Raw genomic sequence first — 26,197 nt, 5'->3', positions numbered from 1 at the left:
TTTTTTCATTGAAGTTATAATCGTTGAATAAATTTTACACTGTGGTACTTTCCTTTTCTTGTAGGTATAAGGAGACTGATCTATGCAAACAACAATACTCCTTACAACTACAAGGAGATTGGTACATTTGTACATCTACACTAATATATAGATTTATTAAATTTAACAAAGAAATTTCGAAGAAAAATAAACAAATGTATCAAAAATCAAACGTGTCAATTATAAAAGAATGAAGAAAGTACGTTATAATAATTATTGCTCAATTCATTACTCGTATAATAAATTAATAAACCAACCAGGCAACCAGTAGGTGTCAACATCAGTCCGTTTACAAACTTTAAGTAACCAATTTCTTGAACTTGATTACTTAGCCAAAAAATAAAAAATAAAAAATAAAAAATCAAAGGCCTAAGGGTCTGTTCTGATATATTGGACTGAGCTGAATTATTTATGAGATAATGAAATTAAAAACTGAACTCAACTGAAATTAAGCTGAAGAGAACAGATCCTAAATTAGTTTAAAGATTTGGAAAAACATTTGTTAAACTTAAGAATGGGTCAGTAAAAATAAGTGACAAAAAAGCTCCCAAGATAAGAGCAAATTTGCTAGGAAATGGGCTACCACCAGATTTAAGGCACCTGTAAGAACACTCTCACTCATGGTCAAAAATATGCCCATGAGGAGAAATTCAAGGTAAAAATCCAAAAACATGTATCCCACTCATGGGCAAAAAAATAAATGCCCATGAGGAAAATCAGAAATGCCCAAAGCCATGGCATTTTTGTAATGCTAAAGTAACTTGTGTAGCCCATTAATCAAATCTAAAAATAGCTATTTTGACCAATTTAACATATTTGAAAACAAAAATAAAAATCATCAATGTTCATAATTTATTTCTATCTATGAGTAGACACCCATTTAGTTATTTTTGTGCACTTCGAATAATCACATTTTCTACTTAATTCGTTATTATTAAAAAATTTACTTTTGTTGTGGGTTTATTTTAGCCCATGAGTGTGTGAGGACTTGTATAAAAAAAAAACGCCCATGGAAAAAAGTAAAAAAGAGGAGTGAGAAAGTGGGTAGAGAGAGAATGACATTTTGGCCCTGTTTGGTAGTAAGCTTATTGGGGGTACATTAGCTTATTTGACTAACTTTAGCTGATTGACTAGTCAAACAAGCTAATACAAGTGTTTGGTAGTAAGCTTATTGAAAGAGTTTATTCCACTAAATAAGCTCTTTTTGAAAAAGCTCATTTTAGGAGCTTTTTCAATTAGCTTATTCATTAATTATTGTGAAATGACTCTTATAACCTCATTTAATTTAAAATCCTATCTAAACTACCTACCCTACAATTAGCTTATTGGTCATTTCACATACTCAATCACCTTTAAGCTATCAGCTATTTACTAAACACTTTTATAAAATCAGTTAATACAATAAGTTAGTCAAATCAGTTAATAAAATTAGCTAGTTAAAATCAGCTAACTCAATCAGGTTCAGCTTTCTCCCAAATAGGGCCTTTATTTTTTTGACCATGAGTGGGAGTGGTCTTAGTACAGTACCATCCTTTTAACAAGACAGAGTTTGTAGTTGGAGTTAACTTCTTTTTCTTACTGTGATAAATAAGGCTGTCAATTCTTTTCTACTTCGTAGTACTTTGTCGTGAACCCCCTCTTCCATTTGTATTTTTTCAAATCATAGCAATACCTCTCCATATTATTTTGTTAAGGTACAGAGTAAGAAAAAATGACGCATATCAATATATAATATTGTTGATATTTCCGTAATAATACTAATACGAGTAGTCAGTAGTATGTATAGTTAAATTTACGTGTACATACATTTCCAATACAAGCATTTTGTAAAACTAATCACCAAGGCTAACATTTGCTTGAGAGTAGGGGATTCCTTTACCTCCCCCCTCTACTCTCAAGTGTTGACCTGCGAAGTTGAGCTGACTTAATCTATAAGAGGCGCTAGTATAGTAAAGTCACTTCATCTCACCTTTAAAAAAATAAATAAATTTGTAAAGCTAATCAAGTTGCACTTGATCTCATATCAAAAACTATAACCCATGTTGTCTAGGCTTAATTGCCTAAAAAGCCGAGACAGAGCATTGGTGGCTTGATGCTAATGCCTGCAAAACATTGATGATCGACCCTTAGCTAGGGTATGGTAATCTCTCTATGTTGCCATCAATTTCCTAAACTTAATTTGATTTTCCATGTAATTTTATTACTTTTTCTCTCTACTTTTTTTATAAACCCCGTGTAAATTTATCTTTTCAATATACTTTTACTTTTTTTTATTTAACTTTCTTAATACCCGCGTAATCAACCCAAATGGGTCATTTTTTCGGGGACGGAGAGAGTAGTTGCTCATTTGACAAGCCAAGCAATGCAAATAGAATTGCAAAAAATTCCTATTTTCATTTATAGCCTTTTTCAAATTATGAAAATGGCCATCTACGATTATACCCTAGTGTTTTAAATGGTAAGGAGGACCATCACCATTACCAAACCTCAATCCCTCAGGCTTTTTTGGTCCAATATTTTCGGGCCAGACACTTGGGAGTAGAGGGGAGGGTAAAGAAATCTCTACCCTCATGTATCCTCACTTGATAGGATTCGAACCCCAAATCTATAGGATCTGAGGTAAGAGTATTACCCTAGTGAATTGATTGAACATTTTCTTCTTGATAAATATTGGAATCTACACTTAAATTGCACTACGATGGTCATTTTCAAACAAACTACTCGTAATTCTATATGGACTACATATAATTATTTGGGAAATTTGTCACGATAAGCCTACCTTTATTCGGTTAGCTCAAAATAAGTCAACCTTTTGATTAAGTAAAAATAAGTCGAACTTTATAAAGTATGTCCTCAAAATGAGACATAACCTGATGAATTACGGGGCAACTTGCTGTTCCGGTAAATTATGCCATGTGTCATTATGTGGTTTGTTGTAATTTATATTTATTGATATTTAAATATAATATTAATCAATTTTTTACATCGGCATACGTATCATGTCACTACAGAACACTTAAAAAAACACACACACACACAACAGAGGGAATACATATTATACAAGACCAACGTAACTCATCTTTTTTGAAAAAGTTAAGTTCCTAGATTACTCTATTCTAATCAACAAAATTGGCACCATAGCAATGCAAAACAAACATATTTCAACATTATTTCACTCCTATATAATCCGTATCTATTAGGATTTCACTAGAGGTGATCATTGGGAGGGCCGAACCGAAGCTAAAAAAAATGCCCACTCCCGGGCTGGGCTGGGTCGGGCCAAGTTTCGGGGCTGGGATTTTGTGCCCAAATCCGCCCAAAAATAGTCGGGCCATGCGGGCTTTTCGGGCCAATTTCGAGTCGAGCCTAAAAAATCAACTAAATATGTGTAAAAGCGTATTCCCAAACCCGCTCAAAAAAATTAATTTTTTTGGTCCGGGCCGGGCCCAACCCGATTCGGGCAGGCCAGAAAATTCTGCCCAAAACTCGCCCAAAATTGAGCCGGACCAACGGACCGGGCTAATCTTGATCACCTCTAGATTTCAAAAAAAAAAAAAAATGACGATGCTTGCTCCTGTTTACTCATCATTTTCCCCTAACCATGTCTTTTTCAAATGATCACCTTAATTTTAGAAAATTTTGCCAATAACTACCATTTAAATAACCACTTTTGAGAACAACTACCATTTAAAATTTTCTTTTAAAAAAACTACCACAAAGTCATAAAAACTTTGAGTAGCACTACCACGTTTTATTTTCCGGCAAGAATTTCTAGTTGAAAAAGCCTAATTTATAAAATTCCAATCAATTGTGGTATAGAAAACAAGAGATTTCGATAGTAAAACACCATTATAGGTCAATTATCTTTAATTTTGCATTATAGTTTATTTAATTTCTCAATTAAATCTTAAAATTAGGGTTATTGGTCAAAAAAATTGAATTTAGGGCTTTAAGAAATTGGAAGATTTGGGGCGTTTGAAGTGTATAATCCAATTAAATTTAATGAAGTGCAATATTGTCATTTAATTTGGGTTTTTTGAGGGAAATTTTATAATATGCCCCAAAAACAGAGATTCTCGACGGAAACAATAAATGTGGTAGTGCTACTCAAACCTTTTGTGTTTTTGTGGTAGTTTTTTCAAAAGAAAATTTTAAATGGTAGTTGTTCTAAAAAATGGTCATGTAAATGGTAGTTGTTTGCAAAATTTCATTTAACTTCTATAGGAGTTTTCCAACACGATGATTGCATTAAATATGCATACTAGGACTCTTAGCAACTAAAAAAATTACTAATTATATCTCTTTAAGAAAATAGAGAAGGGTTTGAGAGAAATAATTAATTTAAGCATGTTTGAGCGAAATCAATAATTAAATTTTTCTCCAATCACAAAAAGGGATTCAGAGTAGTATTTAGATTATTAGATTATATTGTTGTCCCTCTCCTCCACTACTATTAAAAGAGATGATTAGTTGACGGTAGGAAGGAAACATACAAAGGTTTTATATCAATTCAATATAGATTAAACCATGTTTTTTTTGGTGGGAAGGGAATAATAGCCGGGTAATAAAGAGATGATTAGTTAGAATTAGAAAAGAAAAAAAAGAAAAGAAAAGAAAAAAAGTTTATGATATAGTTAAGTCAATAAATGCAACGCTAAATAATCCCAAACTCCATGTGATGAATCTGATGATGTTGGTTTAAGACTTTAAGGCTTTAAGCCATGGTAACGGAGTAAGTTGAGCTACGTTTGTGTAATGTGGAAAGTGACCTTGTACTTCTTTCCTTTTCAAGTATAACGCGTATATAGATACGTAGTTTACATGAAGTGCAACCATAAATCTGAAACAGAAGGAGTTGTAGAGAATATATAAATGTATGTGGAGTAATTGTCATACACTCATACGTGCCCGGGAGAAATGAAACAAGTATTCAAAAACGGAGGGAATACATTTACTAAACCAACTACTACCTCCGTTTCTTATTACTTGCAACAAATGAATATTTTATATCTCACAAATAATACCCCTTTGTTGCGAGTAATAAGAAACGGAGGTAGTACTTACCATTTCCTTCTTCTAGTGTTTACTGATTAAGACTTCAAATAATGATATCGTATTCAAGTGTGCTGGATTGTGATTTAGTTTCTATCAATCGTAACGCAAATTTTCAGCTTACCAGCAATATCGTTCATATATTATAAGGAGAACTAATTAAACGTCTTTTGTGATATTGTGTTGTATGACTTGTCTCCGGATGTAGAACTGATCCTGGCTGATATCAGTAAGGACTAAGGAGTGGGAGGATAGATTACTTATTCAGGCTGGTATAAGTATTTTGGTATAGAGTAGCTGAGGTAGGAAAATAGATCGAACTACTACCAGTATTTGCCATTAATGAAGAAAATATATGTTTTAAGAATGTGAAGCTGTAGCTATAGAGTATAGACCAATAAGAACTACAGTACAATGAATATTGTATCGAAATTATTGATGAGGATTCTGCAAGACTACAACATTACAATCTTTGAATGTACTCATACATGTGCCAAAAAACCAAATACGGAGTAACAATTCAACAATGAAAAACCACTAATAATATACTTCATCTTAAAAATGAAAGCTTTAAATAGGAGCAAGAATCATGTGGTTTCTGCTTCAAGCAGCTGCAGTTCTGGCTGGCCTTTACATGTACCTGTTTCTGAACAACATTGATCATCAGAAGTCCGGCATCTTGCTTCACTTAGATAATGCACTCTTTACATGTCCCTCAGGCCCAAATTAGTGATGTATTGATAGTGTAATTTAATGTAGTGACATGACAGCTAAATTCAGAAGGGGAGGTAGTACATACTATCATGTTTTGAATCTTGGTAGAACACTGATTATACTAGTAAGACCCTGCTAGAGTTGATCATAATAATTTACTAAAGGCAACAAGTCTGGCTAGTTATCAAACTGATTTTGGACAAGAGTTAGTCTTTTCTGTATAACAGGAGACATGTTTGCTAACCACTATCCAAAATCTATTTGCTGTAAAGCTCATGGCATCATTTTTGCAATCGGATATATGCAAAAATACTAGAGGAAACGCAGTGGTCAGTAGTATCAGGCATCTCCTAACAGACATGGGCACAGGCCATACCCAAGACATCAATAAATAAACACTCTCTGGTAGTCCAGAAACACACAAAACATTGTTGAATTATGTAACAGTGCCAAGGACACAATGTAAAGTGGAATGGGACATAAGCTCCCAGCTAATAGCGAAACAAGGTTAAAGTTTATGCGGGTGCTCATAAGCTCCCAGCTAACAGCGAACCAAGATCTTCCCTTTTTCCCTTTACCTCCATGTCCTCATATCCAAACAAAGTGTGAGGCATATTGGCATGTACTCCACCCTAGGGCCTCCTGCCTTGACAATGCAATAAACAATGCATGTTACCTCAGCTTGAGTGGAAGATATATAGTATGTTATAGGTAAGCATTGGTGAATGAGAATGGTAGGCCTGATCCTCTGGAATTTGGATCAGGTCATAGCGCTAAGCCGGTAATCTGTAATAAGCAATTTCAGGGAGTTCATTCCAACATCCACCAATACAAGATCCTTGGATTTGAGTCAAATTCAGGTATACAGCTCCCTCCCCACCAATCCACCACCAGCAGTCTCTATGACACTTGCACTCCACTCTTGAACCTAACTAGTATAGTGCTACGTCATAACTGATTTATGCACATGTCCTGTCAATTCTAAGTGTATGAAGAAACGATCGAAAGAGGTGTAGCAGTGAATCTTCCTAGCATAAGATGCAGTCAATCTGATTAAATTTTTGCTAGCTCTCCTAGTAAAATCAATCTATAAGCTACATGTTCATTCTCCTCTATATATAAGTCAATAGTCCCAACTTCCAGGCCATCGGAGAAGCAGGACATACTTGTAAAATTCAAAACACATGACATTCCACAGCAATTACAATTCTAAATGGGGCTTTCATACAATGGACTTGATCATCTAACATAGGTATAAATACAATGGATGGACTTAAAAGTTTCAGCATCCTATAATCCCAAATACCCTTTGAAACCCCATCAATTAATTAAATCAATCAGAGATATCAAGCGTAAACACGATTAAAATAAAAAAATGCGCAATATTGAACACATAAAACCAAAAATAATCCAGAAAGATAAATGAAAAGCTGGTAGTTGGTATAATTAATCAAAGGAAAACCCATAAATGATGTCCAGTAGTTTACAGTGAAATAAAAGTAAAAGGAAAAAAAAGGAAGAAGAATTACAGCAGAAAAAGGTAAATTAGTGATCGTCTTCTTCCCCACGCTTCTTGGGTTTGCGATAGGTTTGCTCAAGGTGGTTGAACATGGCCATACCAGTATCAGCAAGCTTCCTCATGTTGGGGACGTTGTAATTTTGAGCCACATAAACACCGAATACTGTTCCCACTATGAATGAGAAGCTTGATCTTATAATGCCAGCCATTTGATTTGATTTGATTTGATTTGATTTTAGGGTTTATAACTTCAATTTCGGAAGAATTGTGAAATCGGGATTGATGGGGTTTATTGGTTTAAGTAATGCGCAATTGCCCCTCACCCAAGCAAAAGGAATTTTTTTGCCGGTGATGAAATGACCCCTCCGCCAAGACTCCTTCACACACCCCCGCCCCCTTCTTACTTGTTTCTTCTTCTTCAGAAATTGTCAATTGTCAATGCATTCTTCAATATCTCATACAACAATTTTATCACATCTTTTCATATACTCCGTTTAAAAAATACATCGAAAATTTATGAGGTAACTTTAACCTAGTTTACTTAGTAAGATAATTTTTAATCTAATATTTACGATTTACCTTTACACACTAAAATTTGATTTTTACTCATGCAAAGAGGTATATATTAAATAAATATCCCGTTAAAAATATTAAAAAAAATATATCGGTAGATAACTTTTATTTATATTGGGATAATTTTTTATCCATATTGGTAAATAAAAAAGACCCTTAGTGACAATTTGATAAAAAAACTTACTCCGACGACAATTTGGTAAAAAAAAAAAAAAAAAAAAAAAAAAAAAACTAACCTTAAGCGACAATTTGGTAAATAAAACAATCTCAAGTGACAATTAACCCAAAAAATACAAAAATTTCCGATAAATTACTCGCGAATGCTTAATTTAGTTCGTTTTTCTTGTTATTTTACCAACCCTTTTTACGGAAATAACAATTTGAAGAAAAAAAAGTTAAGTATCAATTTTCACTTAAGTTTCATACCCCTATTAACGAAATTTTTTTTAAAAGGGGTTGGAAATAAAATGGGATGACATGTAAATTCAAAATTTTAATGGGAAAAATAAATTTAAGAACACAAAAACAAATTAAATTAGGATTTTTAAAGAGTTTGTTGGGAAAAAATAGTTCTTTTGTCTAAATGTCGCAGTAGTTTATTAATTTTTACCAAATTGTCGCATATTGTTATCTATTTTTACCAAACTGTCGTCGGAGTAAGTTTTTTTACCAAATTGTTGCTAGAGGTATTTTTTTATTTACCAATCTGGTCAATTGGCCTATTTACCCATCATTACATCTAATTATTTGAACACAATTTTAAGCATAGACTATACAACTTGTTATTTAAAGTTCTTTTAGTATATTGTTGTTATTGCCTAATATACTATGCTTTGATTTTAATCACTTCTATCAATATTAGAATAAAAAAAAGGAAACTTTGTCAGAAACCACCCGTTAAAAACACTTTTTTGTCAAAAACCACCCGAAAAAATTTTTGTTGTCTGGAACCACCCAATTTTAAAAATTAGTTGCCAAACACCACAGGAGTCTATTTTCCGGCATTGACCCAGAACCTCTCGGCGTTGACCCTACCCATGTGCCTTGCACGTGACTTGTAATGAACCCCTCCCTTATCTCTCTCCTCTCTCTGCAAGCTAGCTCCATTGTTGTTGTAATGAACCCCTTGAATTTTCGGCTACTCCCTCCCCTTCCCCTGACTAACCCTTTCTGGCCAACCTCTCCCCCTTCCCCTGTCTTTCTGGGTGTTGTGTCACCGTTCTTTGTTAGCAGCGCACCTTCTAGGTCTTCAATAGGCCGAAGATTAAAGATGCTCCTTGCCAAATTACTGGAATTAAAATGTCGAAACTGTACAATTGGTGGCGAATTGATGTTAGTAGGTGCAAATTGGTGAAATTTATGGTGTTGTAGGTGGCGAATTGGTGAAATTTATGTTGTTATTGGTGGGCGAAGTTGGCGGTGTAGATGTTGCGCTGGCGGTGTGGATGTTGTGTATTGCATCTGGTGCGATGTGAATTGGCAGGTGTGGCTGGGTTGCTGCGGTGTTAGGCTGTTGTTTGGACTTGTAGCCTTGTAGGAGATGCTGGTAGCAGGGTCTATGGGTGACGCTAGAAGTGAAAGTGAGATCTCCATGAACAATAATGGAGCTGGTAGAGAGAGGAGAGATAAGGGAGGGGTTCATTACAAGTCACGTGCAAGGCACGGAGGTAGGGTCAATGCCGGAATTCTGGGTCAATGCCGGAAAATAGACTCCTATAGTGTTTGGCAAGTAATTTTTAAAAGTGGGTGATTCCATACAACAAAAATTTTTTCGGGTGATTTTTGACAAAAAAGTGTTTTTAACGGGTGGTTTCTGACAAAATTTCCTAAAAAAAAGCCTTCAAGGCTGATTTAAAGAACTTAACCAAAAAGCATTAAAGGGCTAAAAAGTCAAAATGGTTTGTCTTGACAACTTGAAGCCACACGATTGAAAATGATAATTTGGGCGAAAATGGGGTGCAAAAATGTACTTCGTATTTGTTTTCTTAGTTAGCATATAGTAGTACATCTCTTCACTCAAATGTACTGTTGGGGTAAGAGGTTGAAATCACATCAAGAGCAAACCGCCCAGCCCCAATCTTGAAAATGAGAGTTCTCGTAGTTTAAAATGAGAGTGGTATGGTATATGTAAAAGAAGGGTAGAGATAGAAGAGATAGAAGAGATAGAGTTGAGATGTCAAATCGGTCGAATTTGTACAAGAACCCTTCCTTTGCTTACAAAAAAGCTTACAGCCTCTCCTCCATTCTTCAGAATCTTCAAACTTACAATGCCATCACCGGTAATGCTACGCCGTCGCCGTCGCCGTCTAACGATTCGCCGTCTCTAAATCCCAAACCCCGCCCTAAACGACGTCGTCAGCAATCCACCAATTCCCACATTGAAGTCGATGATATTGATGGCCCTATGTCTCACCAGGATTACATCCACTTACGAAGGTCAGCTGTAATTAATTAATTAATTGCTATCGATCATACGATATGTTTCATCCTCAATTTTCAATCTAATTTTGATTATTTTGACAGGCAAGAAGCTTCTTCTTCTTCTCAGGGTCAGGGATACCAGAAATTAACCCCAGATGTTCTGGTAATTCATTTTTTTGAAATAAGTAATTCATTATTCCTCCTCTTCTTCTTAATAAATAATAATTGATATGAATTTATGTACAATGACAGGGTTCTTCTGCTTCTTTGGTGGATTACGCGAGTGACAGTCAGTATTCTTGGTTTCTCTTTTGCGGGAATTGCTTTCATGTATTGCTCATTTCTAATTAATCTATTCCTCTTTGGCATCAGGCGACGATTGTCCTTCAGTATCAAAACAACTATCAGCACACCCAAATTTAGGTTTTTTTTTTTTATCTTCATCATACTTCTTCACTTTTATTTTTCCTGCTTTGTAGTTGGTTTCTCAACTATTCTTAGGTACAAGGTACCTAGTGCCTTTTATTTTCCTCTGTGTTGTTGATGGATTGGAGTTGAAGTATTTCTAGCATACCATGTTGTGCTGTTTTGTAAAGGTTCTTCAACTTGATGTTCTACAATAATCCTGTTCTGGAAATTGTGTTTTAGAGGCTTATTGTAATATTGTTGCAGGTCATTAATTTATTGGTTGTCCACTATTATCTGCTTTAAAAGCGATTCTGATTCATACATGCCATTCAATCCATGATGTGTGGAAGTAAAAGAGAGGGGAAGGATAGAGGAGAGAAATAGAGAAGTGAGGAATAAAGAGGAAAATGTGGCACACCTTCTTAACTAAACGAATATAGTTTCCTTCTCTAAAAAATAACTTTCCACCAAAAACAAACGGAGCCTAAGAATTTAGACTTTAGTGGCATGATTATCTACCTAAAATGCATTTCATTCAGTTTAGAATGTCTGTTCGTTGTTCTGGTATTCTTGCGTGATGAGGTTTTCTTAACTGTATTCTCTCACCTACTAACAGATTCCTAATCAAATTTTAGATCATATGGAGCAAGCTGATCATACAAAAAGTAGAAGTGAGCAAAGATTTCCTCTACCTGGTGAACCTGTCTGTGTTATTTGTGGTAGATATGGGGAGTACATATGTGATGAGGTATGATGTAGATTGTAGAATTTTAACCACGGCTTCATGTTTTTTCTGCTTCCTGAATCTTATTTACACCTACTTTTTCGTGGCTTTCCTGCTACTCATTGGCTTATTTGGGGTGTATTGTTTTTTGGCAGACTGATGATGACATTTGTAGCATGGATTGCAAGGCTGTGCTGTTAAAGCAAAAGCAAGATGTCCCTCCTGAGGTAGCAGTCTGCCTATTCTTTGAGTTAGGCTCTGACAAATTTGAAGAAATTACTTTACAGAAATCTGATTTATGCAGGGTGTTGTTAACAGTGAAGTGATTTTGTCTACATATGAACCTCAAGGATCATTAGTACGATCTGAATTAGAAGAAGATACTTGGGACTTTGATCGTAATAGATGGTCCAAAAAGAGATCTTGCTTATCGACTTATGAATGGTAAAGTTCTTTACGTGTAGAATATATAATTTTATCTCAGAAAGTGTTTTAGCATGGCCTTTCTAATGTCAAAAAATGGTTAAAAAAAACCTTCATTAAAGTATCATTTAATTTTATGCCTTGATAAAGTGATATGCCATAATGCCGGTAATGGAAATATCTGATACTAGTCTCCTTGTGAAACTATGACTTTCTTGCTTCTTGCCTTTGAATTTGCTATCATTATTCATGATGTTATGATAAATGATGCTCCCTCTAGGTTATGAAACCGGTGATCTTGTACATAATCATTTCTTCTGTTTCTGCTTCTTACATATTATATCTTGATTCTCTACTATTTCTTTGTAGTTGGAAGTGCAATAAACCTGGTCATCTTGCTGAAGATTGTATAGTGTCCAAACCTTGCCTCCAACCTTTAAATTTGACTCGAATCTGCAGTCAGGTGCTCTTTATGTTGCCACTCTTTCTTTGTTCCCTTCTCTCTCTCTCTGGCTTTTGTTCAACCTTTGTTTGGTAGCATGTATCTCAGGACGTTTATGCATGTTACATCATTTTACCATTTTATGTGCCTAAAACCCTCGTCCTACAATATGTAGGGTGCAGGTAAGCCGAAGAGACCTGTGTTCATATCTGCACAACTTCGTGAATTGTACAGAAGGTTTGTGTCTGTTGTTATTAAAGAATCTTTCTTTGTTATCTCTATAGGGAATTCTGGAATTCAACTCCCTTCTTTTTTTTATTTTTTATTTTTTTTTTAATATTTATTTTATTTGCTTCCATGTTGCTGCTTTTGTGGTTCATTGTGATTTAATCTAACGTTGATCAACAATTAGCCAATTAGTGTTTTAGTAAAGGTGCAGATGACTAATAGCAATTGTCAATGAAGAATTTTACATGAAGTGCATGCTTTTTTTTTTTCTTTTTCTTTTTTTCCCATTCCCCCCCCCCCTCCCTCCTTTTTTTTTTTTTTGGGGGGGGGGGGGGGGGGGGTGGGGGTGGAGGGCATCTTAACATCTAAAAAGAAATATAACTGTTGCACCTCCCCTTGTCTTAATTGCGTGGGCAGCTTTTGATTTTTGACTCTGTTAAGCTTAAATAAAATTTTTTTGCCACCTCTTAACTTCATAAGAGATAATTCGTCCCAAAATAGATGCAGCATTTGTCTTTCATGGTCTTCAATGAACTAGTTTGACCATAAATATCTTTGTTTCTGCATTGATAAAAATTATGAGACGCTTCTAACAAGATCCCACTTGTCAACTTATCTCTTATATACTTGTTACATTTTGTGATCAAAGTGTTACAATTTTTTATCTAAGTATTATATTTGTTCATCGAAAGAGAAATGGTTCAACTATTTAGTAAAGCAAGTAATAAGTAGTAAACTTTAGTTGTTGGCATATTTATGGTGTATCTAGTGGTTTTATTATAGATTTGGTGGCAGCTTTGGGATCACTTTGGGGCTATAAAAAGATGATTGCACTGCCTTCCAATTTACCAATTTTCCATGCCATGATTTGACATGTTGCCATTTGCCAGTCTTCTGAATGTTGCAGTAATTGGTGGAAGCTCTCTATAAAAATTTGGGTCTCACAAATTTACAATCTATTATTTGCTCATTGATTGATGGTAAAGATATGCAGTTTTGTAGCATTGCAAATCTGATAATAGTAAAGGAAAAGGGTGGAGAGATAATTTATAAAATAACAAGAGATATAATTGAAAAGATACTAGAATTTGGGAAAATCTGATGAGATTTAGGAGTTCAGTGCTGTGGAGCATTGTAATTTAATAATATACCCTATCATTATGTTTATTTGCAGATACCTGATTGATAAAAGGTGGTAGTCTATTGTGTCAGGAGTGCCCAGTCTCCTCCAGCTCTCCATTACTATTACGCTTATGAGAATATATAATTAGAGGAGTATATATATATATATATATATATATATATATATATATATATATATATATATATATATATATATTCTTTATTCCAATTGTTCCCTTCTACATTAGCTTACTGTCAATATCATGTTTCAGATGCCACCAGATAAACAAGAACTTGGTAAATGCTAAGTGCAATGCATGCTGCAATTCTATCTCCTTGGCAACATGCCTTGATTGCAGTACCATAATTTGTGACAGGTATTTTGGTGCAATGGTTATTTTCATTGAGCTCAGTATTAATGATATTTAAATGATTATGTGAAACTTTTATGTGATATGGTAATATGGTACTATTCCCAACATTTCTGACCTGCCTGAACCAACTCATCGACTAAGGCCTCTTTTGGGTCTGATACTTGCTGGTCACATCTTCAAGCGATTCCCAATTTTAGAGTGCAATTATTTTTTGTACGCTGTAATTTTTTAGCCTGCCTGTTCTCTATCCCTGTGTTGTATGATCTTTTGTGAGTGGTGGGTACATCCCTAAGCAAGGAGGATGCTAATGCACCCACTTAACCATTTATGAATAATTAAACACCTCACTACATAGATGTGCTACATTAATTGCAATTGGCCCAGCGGTTGATGGATATATATTAAAGTCATCAGCTTCAAGTTTGAGTCTTTAGGAGCCTATTTATGCTCAATAAGCCCCCATTATCATTTAACTTTTTGTTTGACATATTTTTTTAAAAAATTAAATATGGTGCATCAGTTGTTAATTGTCCTAGATCCTTTCATTCAGTCATTATTCTTTAATAGGAATATAGGATCTCTTTCTTGCTCTGTCCTCTGACATTAAGAACCTTTGCAGTGCAGGCCATCTCTCTGGGCATATATCAGCTCATCCTGCACATCAACATATATACTCTCATAAACTTGAGCGCTTGGTATGTATTTTGCTTAGAAGATAAAATCTGCTGCTTATTTTTTACCGCTTATGTGTAGCACTTGTCATTGTGCTGGTTGTTTAGCTTTTGCACTTTTGACAACAGATACAAAAATAAGTTTGGTTTCTTGAGACTATGTTTATCCCAGATTTTGCTGAATTCTGTCATGCATTCCTATGTATGGTCTTCTGGCTTCTGCTGGTTGTAGTTTGTCTATAAAGTGAGTGTTACTGTTTCTGCCTCAGTTTATTCATCTTTGATCCTTAGTACATGACAGATGAGAATTTGTGTACAAAATAGTCTTTCTGCTTGTTGCTTGCATACAACTTTAGGGTGGCAGGTTTGCTGACTGCCTTTTTAGTGATGTTTACCTATATTTGTAGTGAAGTCAGGGAGTGACTGGATCCAACTCACGTGAGAGGATAATGTTACTATACTGTGCTTTAAACATAAATTTACATGTCAATTCACAAGTTGCTACAATGCCACCTGCAAGTGACTATTTATGTAGAGTATGTGGTTAAGATGTGTTTTATTGAGATTAGTCAAGCTTTTACTTCCATATAGGTCAAATGCTGCAAGTCAACTTGTGAAGTGACTGATGTCAGGGATCTTTTAGCTTGCCACTACTGTTTTGACAAGGCCTTCAACAAGTTCTATGATATGTATACTGCAACATGGTATGCTCTATTTTCCTTACATTGTTCCTCTGAATTTTAATTCCTATGTCAGTTTGGCTCGAAGTTTTTGAGCATTTTTAATCATACAAGATGATTGAAAAGGACATTTGTCCTGTGTCCAGCTACTAGTCTGCTATCTAAATGCTTATATATATGTATGGCTTAGTCAATCTCCTAGCCAAAGTCTGGCATCCGAAAATTTGCATGAATCCAAATTAACTTGAGTAAAAATTTAAGGATTGATATGCTGGATTAATGAAAGAGTGAAAATTTCACTAATCCATATCAAGAAGAATTTGAAGCCCCGCCTATGCATGTCACAGCTTTATGGTTAACAGCTAAGAGACATAGTTGAACGTCGCATTGAACTTTTTGAGATTGGTTTAACCTGTTGGCCCAACATGTAGTGATTAGCTCCTTGTCACATACAGGAAAGGAGGTGGGCTTGCAATGGTCCGGGGATCTATTTGCTGCGAGGATCATTTTGAATGGTTAGTATTCTGTGCTTCCTGTGTAGCTGCATTCAGATTACATCATTTGAATGAATCTCTTCATGAAATATATCATACTAACTCCTGATTTATCGATTCAGGCATAGGATGAATTGCTTGAATGCAGATGCAGAAGATGGTGCATACATCTTTCGGCGAGGTGCTGGAAGAGGAAAGAGTGAACAAATCAGCAACTTCATATTTTAGTTAAGTAGGGTCAATCTCCACCAACGTTCAGTCATGCAATCACTTTGCTAGATACAGTGGTTAGTGCACTGAGTTCATGGAGCCTGAGATACCAGGGACAAGATCAAGGTGTAGAAGAAAGCTCACTGTAATTTCTTGGAATATGAAGGTTTCTCACTTTCTCTGATTCCATCTATGAATCATAGAAATGCTACATAATTTCACCTCTAATCATATACCGGGCATTGGTCCAGAGTTTTCCCTTCAAAATCCTTTTATAAAATGTTAGTATGGTCGCCAGAGTCAAGACAAACCTTGGTGATAGTGGAATATTGGAAAAAGATCTGGTCACTAATTGACTTCCTGAAATCTGCTTGTTTGTCACTGAGTTGTGCATATGTAATATGCAGTGTATCATAATTTATTGTAGGACTGTAGGTCTGTACCATATAGTGTTTGGTTGTAAATATGTTTATCCCCCCTGTTTCCTCTTCTAGCTCTCAGTTAAGACATTCATGTTTTTGAATCGTCATCTGTGAACATTGTACTCCGTATTTTCTGTGTCTGTTGGCATTTATAAAGCAATTTATTGAAATCTAATGTTTTAGAATATAAACAAAAATTAAATCTGGCCTCATTAATCGGAGAATTCCTTGAAAAAGGGAAATATTAAAAGTAAAGGTCTATTTAAAGATGTATGACTATAGTCAATAGATATGTAAGGAAATATGTAAAATTAGATTACATATATTGTTGAATGTGATGCAATTATGGCATTAATTTAGTTTATAGTCAATGAATAAGATAAGCTTAGATTGGTTGATATCTAATTAAATAGAGAAATATGCAGTCGTTGAACAACAGAAGGTACCAAATGTCCAACAACTGCGAAAAGTATTACAGGAAAACAATGACATAAATAAGTAGAGCCAAAAACTACAAGGTTTATGAATCCCAACCCTTACAGTCGGAACGTCGTCTTCATGGGGTTGTTTCGTGCATGTTAGCTAGTCTACCTTACCTTAATTACCCACTTTTTTGTAGGTTTATATTAACCCTTTACGCCAAAGTTATCCATCAATTACAATTTTAATTTGTTCTTCCACAAAATTGGCCTCACCAAAAATTCCTTTTAGAACGTGGGAAAGAAGAAAAGAAAGTCCCAACAGCAATGAAATAGATAGGATTACACGAAATATAATCCTTCTAGGAATAGGAGTCTGAAAAACATGTTATTATTCCTCGACTCCTCGTACTGTATATATATATAGCTATAGCATTCGTATCAGACTACTAAGCTTTAGGATCTCTCAACTATGGAAACAAAGCAATTATACCTGAAGATAGCTGATGTTGATATGGAAAACCAAGGGAGTAACAGTGAGCCTTTGCTTCTGTCAGCGCCTCGCCATAGGAAAGGAATTCGTATACGGGTGGTTGTTTTCTGTTTGTTGGCTGTTGCATTTTTTATCACCTATTGTTGTCCTCTCTTCCAAATTTACAAAGCTCATCATCATCACTCACTTGATTACTCTCAAGCTGATTCTTTCTATGCCTCTAACGACCCTCCATATCCATATTATGATGATGATTATAATTATGACAACAACAGCAACAGCGGCAGCAGCAGCAGCAGCAACAACAACAACAACAATAGCAACGAACAGCAGCAGCAACAACAACAACACATATATGTCGAGGCTCCTACTCCGACCGCTGCACCAACAGGTCAACAAGAACATATATATTATGCTTGGAACGACGTGAGCCACACCAACAGACGTCTAAGAATCAGGAGATTATGACGACACAAAAACAAGCTTAAGATTCAGGAGATTATAACTCGTTTTAGAAAAGACTTCATGTCATTACGGATTAAAACTTTGGGATAACTCCCTTCTCATGACTCCATGTCTCCATTCATATTGTTTTAAAAGTATGTCATTGAAGTGGTATCAATGACAATGCAAGTCTATTGTTATGAATCTTATGATGGTAAAATAATACAAGCAATACGTATTTTAATGTGATTCCAACTTTTTTTTTTTAGGTATTTGAATACAAAGCTAATCCAAGCGACCAAGCCACTAGTATAACAGTTACACTGTCACATGTAATTTACTGGAATAATAAATAAATAAAAAGTTATCCATCCAACAACAAGACAACAAGAAAACTACATTATAAAAATAAGAGTTTATATTGTGCTTACAGACTTGTGATTTGTGAATAAGAATCCCTTTTATATTGTGTAACAATGTTCTTTGAGGAGAAATCGTTTTATTCCTTTAAAGTTCTAACGCAATTTTAGTACTTCATCCGCTACTTAGTTTAAGTTTTACTTACGTTCCAATTCTCTACTTGCACCGATTTTGAATTTTTTTGTTAGCTTGATTTTAAATTATAATTGAACTTATTTTATATTGTCATGAGTAACCTTTATACAGTAAAACAAAACGTGGCAAGCTTAATTAAAGCTTATAATTAGCATTGTTGATATTAGAACAAGTATGCAATTGTTTCCAAAAAGAAAAGAACAAGTATGCAGTTATGCCAGAGAAGAAGAAAAGGTGGATAGGGAGGTGAATAGGTGTGCCTTCTATAAAGGTCGGGATGGACTAGCTAACGTGATGAAGATGGGTAATTATTAATTAAAGGAGCATGGATGTGTTTGGTTCACCTCTTCAACAAATTCTATTAATTGAATAAGTAATAAAAATAACTCCATAAAGATCATGGTGGTCGGTGGATTACAATTTACAAATTAGGTCGTTCATGTTCGGTATCTGTTAAATGATCAAGATTTGAATCATTTGTGAATCTTGACTAATAACTTATACATGAACATGAATTTAAATTCATATAAGTTGATATATATAACTCGTCTATTTTTATTTTATTACTCGTATTTACTTGTATCTAGTAACATTTTGACTTATTCACAACTTTAATTACACAAAATTTGGTTATAATAAACTATGAAAAACATCTAAATGTACATGTACTAAAGAGTTTATTGAAGGTAATTTTCCTCGTAAACTCTATTTTATTATTGCCATAAATAAAAAATAAAAAATAGCGTGTATTTTTTGTAGTGGGTCGCAGCGGATATTTGACACACACCAAAACACTGATTAGATAACCTCTCATAATTTAGGAATTATATTTAGGGTAAAATACACCGTATAAACCGGTGATTCACGAATACGAAGTAAATATTTATATTTTTATTTGAAACAATACAGAGTACTCGTAGATTATTTTGTTGTTAAAAAAGGGGGTAGGCTAGCAATGTTGAGTAGTGGCGATTAATAAGTGAAGAAAATTCCCGTAGTTGAATTCCAAGTGAAACCGCGGAAACGATCTTGAGCGGATCTTGAGGTATGGGTGGTCATGGAGGTCTCAACATCCTTCCACAGAAGAAGTGGAATGTCTACAACTTCGACAACCGCGAGAAAGTTCGCAAAGACGAGGACGCCGCCGCCAAAGATGAACAGGTTAAGCGCGACCAATCTCGTAAGCGCGACTCCGAATTCCGCCTTCTGCAGCTCCGTCGTGCCCGTGGTGTTGATCCTCATTCCGAACCATTGAATTCGGAACCACCAATTTGTGCAGATGAACCCAAATCGGAATCGGAATCGGAATCGGAATCGGATTCTAAGCATATAAACTTGTTCGACGGAATTAAGATATTTGATCCAATTGAGGTTGTAAAGAAGGTGAAAAAAGAAGACGAAGAAGGTAATAAGAGGAAGAAGATGAAGAAGGAGGAAGTGAGGGTTGTGGGGCCTGAGGATGAGGTGTATAGGCTTGGTTATGGTGTTGCTGGGAAAGGGGTCAAGGCTCCCTGGTATACGCTCAAGCCTGATAAGGAGGTGGTGGAGGATAAAAGGAAGCCAAAGTCTGAGACGAATGATAGGAAGACGAAGAAGACAGTGGAAGAGCTCAGGGAAGAACGACTCAAAAGAGAGAAGGCTGAGAAGGAGAGGGAGCGAGCCTTACTATTGAACAAAACACCCAGTAATCACCACTATCCTAGGTACTTATATATTTTATGATTGGTGTGTCTGGATTATTAGTCGAATCCAATCATTTTGGGACTAAGGTTTAGCTGTTGTTGTTGGTAATTGGTATGTCTGGATTATCTTGTTGGTAGGCTCTTGAAACTACTCTACTAGAGTCTAGAGAGTAGAGACTGTAATATGTTTATCTCTTGGAAAACCTTGCTCATTGTTTACTACAATTTAACCAATTCTGAGCATTTCCTGCAAATTCAGAACATAATTCTATGGTTGCTCTCAGCATATGTATTTGTGATTTTAACTGGGATTTATTTCTTATTCTTACAGGGACCGATTTATGAAGCAACGGTGATTTATGTCCTGTGTTTCGTCATCTATGGCTTGCTTCAGAGACCAAATCTGGAGTCATGTTTCTCTAATGGATACAGTGGGGGATTCCAAATATGTTATTTCCAGTCCCCGTTTATATGGTTTTCTGCTGGAGAATTGAGTTGCTTCTCTTCTTGCTTCGTGCATAAGCTCACTCTGCTTGACCTGACACCAAACTGCTGATCAGATTAGATAATTGCTTCAACTACTGAGATCTCCCTTGCTCATCTCATATATATCGAATGCTTAAACTTGTTCACATTGTTTTGTTTGGTTATGTATATACGTACAAGCTGTAAAGACAATAGTGCATTATGCAACCGTCTCTTATTTGATTTTTTTTTTTCTCCTTCCCCTTATGTGTATAGGTGTTATAGGGCTGCCTTATGGGTAGCTGATGGCATACACTGTGGCGATCATTGTTTTGTTTGTTAATTTATTCCTTGTTTCATTGAATAAGACTATAACTAAATAAGGCTCCCTTTCCTCTCACTTCTGGTGTTTGTTATTTACATAGATGCGGAGATGGGTGTCATCCAGCCTTTTCACTTCCCCTCTCACCCCCTTATTTGTATTCTGTCCATACAGATTGCTATACAAAATCCTTTTCTGATGAGGTATACATTTCAACCCTTCTGTTTTTTAGATTTTAGTAACTGTAAGAACTTAGGAAGTGTTGCTCGCCAAACTCTGCTTGCACTGCAGTGAACCTAAAGGTGGCTGTGTTGTGCAGTTGAATGTCATGGTCCCAACTTTTCAATTTGTAATTTTGCTATTTGGTTTGGTACTCTGCCTAATGTCTTGGGCTCTCTTATGTTTCTACGAATTGTACTGTTCTCTGCCTTACTTCAAAATTTAGGAATTGTGTATGCTATTGAGTGTTGAGATAGGTCTGGTAGGAGCTGTAATCCCTTTTTGTTTCAATTATTATTTTGACCTTAGTTTCTAACTTTAAAATTCTCAAAGTACTGGGACTGATTATTGGTACTCTTAAATCTCTTTGTTTGAACGAGCCATGCCAAAAGTCAAAGGAAGGGGTGGAGGTGGGAGGGTCTAGCAACAGTGTTTGTCTTGGTCAAACTTTGGATATGTTAATTTGTTTGTTGTCTAATAATTGTCATAAACATTAATAATGAAGTTCAATGCTCTAGCTCTTAACATATTTTGGAATTGTTTTATATCATGCTTTTGCTTCTCCATCTAATTCTTATACTAAAATAATGCTGTTAGAGAATTTCTTATGGATTAAAGTGAACATGGAGGCCATAGCCGCCCAGGAGTTTTGACATTTTCTTACCTCTCCTATTTCTACCTTATGTAATGGCCATCTTGGTGGAATGCATGAAGAAGAAAGCCTGGAATTACACTGGCTAGTGGCATTTTTATATACAAGTTTTTTCAAGTGCTGAAAGATGACAACCCCAAACCTTTTCTACTTTTGACATCGCTCCCTGTCTTACCCTTATATATTATGCTTGGTCCGGTGCTTGATTAGTGTTGTTACTCATGCTGTTAGATTGGTTTATAGAATGAAGAAGAGTAGTGCCAATCATTTCATCATCCAGAAAGCTGGAAAGGGTGACAAGAAAAGAGTGCACAACGCTGTTGAAATGGGAACAGGGAAGATACTACCTCTAGTTACTGCTGAAGATCTGTCAATCCCTTCTGTAAGTAATCTCATATACCTCTCTCCTGGTTGTTTTATATTTTTTTCTGCATTATACTTATTACTTAAGGTATATTACTGTCTTTGAATGGCAAGAATTTTCAGTAATTGGATCTTTCCATTAGTGTTTGTGCGTCATTGGAAATGATTCATTTTCCTTTGAAACAGAATGGCAAATGCCATGAACTTTTTCCCTTCTTGCTTAAACAAATTATAAGACCTGCTATTTAAAGTTGTCATTAATTTTGGTTAATATATTCTTAAATCTTAATGGTTGGTTTAATCATGAAAAACAATTTCTATCATATATGTTGATTGGTGTCTTATTACTCAAAAAACTGTCATCTTCTGGAAGCAATTTGCAGCTACAAATTTGCACGAGTATCTTCTTTATTGTGTGGAAGGTGGCTTGTTGATATCCTCTTTAGCCGTTGTTTCTCATAATGCAGTAAGAATTACTGTTCATGGTCAGAAACTCAGAATATGCTGATCTAAGTATCATATCCATTAAACAAGTCTAGTAAACTATTCTAATAAATTGACCTGCTCTCGTTTTGAACTCAGTCAGAATATGATGCCAGAGTGATACATAAATGTCAACAAAAATAAAATAAAACCTAGATACCATTGTAGATAAACCAAGCATAAACACGGTAATCCCCCTTTTCCCCCTCCCTTTTGTGGTGAAAGGAAATATTGTAGATGGTCTTTGTACATGTAATGCTATATTAGTCTATTTTTTCACTATTATCTCCCCCATTTTTATGCAGCATCAGGTCATAGTAATGAGTGCAAATATGGGATGCAGCTCCTGCCGTGACAAAGTGTTGAGAGTTTTGTCAAAAATGACTGGTAACTTCAATTTTTTAAACATTGGATGCTTAATTAAAGAAAAACTGATAAAACCTTATTACATCATGTATCAATTGAGAAACTAATTGATTCTAACGAAGTGAATGATTTTGGACTGATTTTTATTATTATGAACTAATTGACCTTCACCTTGAACTGACAGGGTTTAAAGAATACACAGTGGATGTACGCAAGAAGCAGGTGATTATCAAAGGTGATGTAAAATTTTTGTGGAGTGCGAACAAAGAGGTTACTTGACTGGAGTACTTGACTTTGAGTTTGTATCGATTCTTTGATGGCAACGTGCTATCTATAATAACAGTTTTTGGTGTATTTTACATTTCATTTTGTGGTTGGATCAGCTAAGTTAACTACATATGTATGGTGAAAGCAGTCTACGAATTCACAGATATCCTGTCTTCTTTGCTTGTAAATTATTGAAGCTAATTGGCCTGATAGCCCTGATTTGCAACTGTAATGTTTCTATGTTCTATCACCGTATGTATGGAAGGAGTTCAAAGTACTGAAAGTCGTCTGAATAGATGCTCCCAACATGAACATTAGACTCGATTATTTTATTGAGCTCAAGAGCTAAAGACAAGGATTTAGAAATAAAAACTGGTGGGAGGTTCAATCAAAGGAATGTTCAATTCTGAAAGTAATTAAATTTAATACGAAGTACTAAAGTTCTGATTTATTTTAATTTTGGCAAAAATCAACCAATATGTTAATCCTCTATAGTCAACTACTCTAGCTTGGCTAGGAACTCTCTAAATAAAGGTGGAGGCCGAGGGACATACCTTATGAACTACATTTGGTATATTGGTGGCCACATAGCAATCCCAAAATTGTGGAGAATCAATGAGTTGCACAAAAATTTGTCAATGAACTCAGTTCAAACACTTACTAGATGTTTGGTTCGCGGAATATAGGTATGAGGTATGGATTTAGAATGATTAAGACCTATATCATATTTTTGGTTGTCAAAAATATGAATTTTAAACTCATACCTCAAACCCATCCTTGAGGAAAGGTGGGTTTAACTCGTTTCATTCTCTTAGGTATCAAATAAAAAGAGAGAATAGTGAGATATTTCATTTCAGAATTAAACCAAACACATGGTAATAATAAGTATCAAATTCCAATGTGATACCACCTGAACCTCATCCCTGATTCCAACCCCATACCACTCTGCGAATCAAACCCCATTAATGAGTTCTAACTTGGTCATTTAGTTTTGTGATGATATTGTATATACTAGGGGTGAGCGTAGCAGGGTACCCTGTAAAAATATCGGTACCCGGAACCGGAACCTGTTGCAACAGGTTCCTTAAAATAGGAATCGGAACCACAACCTGTTGCAACAGGTTCCTAAGAATTGGGAACCAGAATCGGAACCTGCAGGTTCCGGTTCCTAAACAGGGTACCCTGTCTTTCAAAGTAAACTTAATAGTTACTTGATAAATTGTGACAATTCTATATTTTTAAAAATGAATGTTCACAATAAAAGCTTACAACTTTAGTAAACTACTTCAAATATAACAAACCAACGCTAATTGTCTAGAATATTTAATACCATATAGGTTCCGGTTTCATGTACCCTATAGGGAACATGTACTAACAGGGTACCCTACAGGTTCTAGGTCCAAAATTTTATTACCCAGAACCGAAACCTGTTCAGGTTCCGGATTTGGAACCTGCGGTTCCGAACAGGTTCCGGTTCTACATCAGGGTACCCTGAATTTTTGCTCACCCCTAGTATATACTATGTTTTCTCATCTTATTTCATAAAATTTTTTGAAGATTCAAATACATTAAGCAAGAAAGATTAAGCCAGACCAAATTAGAAGCTTTAACGATCACTTCATAGACATTTTTTTTTTTAATAATTATAACAACTACTTTTAGCAAACTTTGAAATGTAGCAAATAGCTAAGGATATTAGGGGGGTGGCCAAAGATCAATTATATACTACTAAAAGCGAATTTAAAGACACACCTGTCAATGTATTATTAAAAAATTTCCCGCCAAAAGTACCTTCTAAAAAATTATTGTTACTTAAGGAAAAAAAAAATTATATCTAAATTATGACATAATCTGTTTTATATATAATACTTCGTATAAATGTTTTCCTAAAAGATTAAACTATCCATTATAAGTTTATAACTATTACATGTTTTTTTAAATAATTTCTCATGCATGCTTTTATTTTTAATATACTCTATATTTTTTAATACTCAAGTCATTATATTAAAAAATTTATAATAAAATTGTCAAAAATATTTAACAACCTACTAAGGTTATACATTTATGAGATTATTTAAACGGAGAGTTGAGAGCCATTTATTGGTATCTCGCAGGGGCATAATGGTCATTTTGAATGGATTTTGAATTTTGCCCAGCTTATGTTTCGTTCCGAGGTATGGAATCCCGTTTTCGTACTAAAATGTCCCTTTTTGTGTTCTCTCTCTTCTAAAATCTTCTCTTTCCTCATTCTTTTCTCTCTCCTCGAAAAATTATAAGGCCATGTTTGGTAATTAGAGTTTTGACCAAAAATGAGCTTATTTGACCAAGTTAGAGGTTTGACTATATAAATCATCTAATTTGGTTGTTTGGTAAAAAAGCTTTTTAAATGAGCTTATTGAAGCAAATAAGCTAATTTGCAAAAAGCTAAAAAATAGAGCTTTTTAGATTAGCTAATTGAGTAATGGATGTTAAATGACAATTTTATCCTAAAAGTTACTCTAATTCACATTCTTGCCCTCCCACCTTCTTACCCTAGTCAAGTAAAAAAAAAATAATCAATGTTCTAAATTGTCATTTCATATGTTCAACTAACAAACAACTACAAATAATAAGCTAATTTTACCAAACAACTCCACATAAAAAGCTCTTATAAATCAGCTAGTCAAAACAGCTAATGAAACCAGCTAGTCAAATCAGCTAATGCAACCAGCTCTTACCAATCAGCTAACCGCTAATTACCAAAGAGGGCCTAAGGGATTGTTTCTCTCTCCTGCTTCCTGGGTTAATTTCGCCGACGTGACGCCGACGAACTTGCATTCTTGTCGCCGACGTACTTGTTCTCTGTTTGGCGTTGGGCGACGAACTTTGTTCAAGGTTGTCGTTCTCCATTGTCGCATCTCGAAAGTATTCATTGATAGGTTTTTATATATCAAGAGTTTCAATGTTATAGT

General features: G+C 35.0%; 3 protein-coding genes across 3 annotated transcripts; all 3 read left to right on the top strand.

The window, feature by feature from the left end:
* The first annotated feature begins 9,898 nt into the window (after positions 1-9,898).
* On the top strand, positions 9,899-16,691 carry LOC145598432 (uncharacterized). Its single transcript, XM_081654782.1, has 14 exons — positions 9,899-10,333; positions 10,421-10,481; positions 10,571-10,607; positions 10,691-10,741; positions 11,362-11,474; positions 11,606-11,677; positions 11,755-11,894; positions 12,243-12,336; positions 12,491-12,552; positions 13,938-14,042; positions 14,659-14,734; positions 15,302-15,414; positions 15,846-15,905; positions 16,007-16,691. Exons 1-14 carry the CDS (start codon positions 10,071-10,073, stop codon positions 16,110-16,112), a joined length of 1,353 nt encoding a protein of 450 aa, XP_081510908.1. The 5' UTR covers positions 9,899-10,070; the 3' UTR covers positions 16,113-16,691.
* A 2,661-nt stretch (positions 16,692-19,352) lies between these two features.
* LOC145598513 (uncharacterized) lies at positions 19,353-20,974 on the top strand. Its single transcript, XM_081654879.1, has 2 exons — positions 19,353-20,130; positions 20,441-20,974. Exons 1-2 carry the CDS (start codon positions 19,475-19,477, stop codon positions 20,463-20,465), a joined length of 681 nt encoding a protein of 226 aa, XP_081511005.1. The 5' UTR covers positions 19,353-19,474; the 3' UTR covers positions 20,466-20,974.
* Positions 20,975-21,553: 579 nt separating this feature from the next.
* Positions 21,554-23,464, top strand: LOC145599416 (uncharacterized). The gene is made up of 3 exons (XM_081655804.1): positions 21,554-22,149; positions 22,919-23,000; positions 23,164-23,464. The coding sequence occupies exons 1-3, from the start codon at positions 22,012-22,014 to the stop codon at positions 23,256-23,258; spliced, it is 315 nt and encodes a 104-aa protein (XP_081511930.1). The 5' UTR covers positions 21,554-22,011; the 3' UTR covers positions 23,259-23,464.
* The last annotated feature ends 2,733 nt before the right edge of the window (positions 23,465-26,197 follow it).

Source organism: Chenopodium album, chromosome 20 (genome assembly GCF_948465745.1).
Source record: "Chenopodium album chromosome 20, dcCheAlbu1.1, whole genome shotgun sequence".
NCBI classification, from domain to species: domain Eukaryota; kingdom Viridiplantae; phylum Streptophyta; class Magnoliopsida; order Caryophyllales; family Amaranthaceae; genus Chenopodium; species Chenopodium album.
The sequence above is the reverse complement of the archived record's forward strand: the minus strand, read 5'-3'. Positions and strand labels throughout refer to the sequence as shown.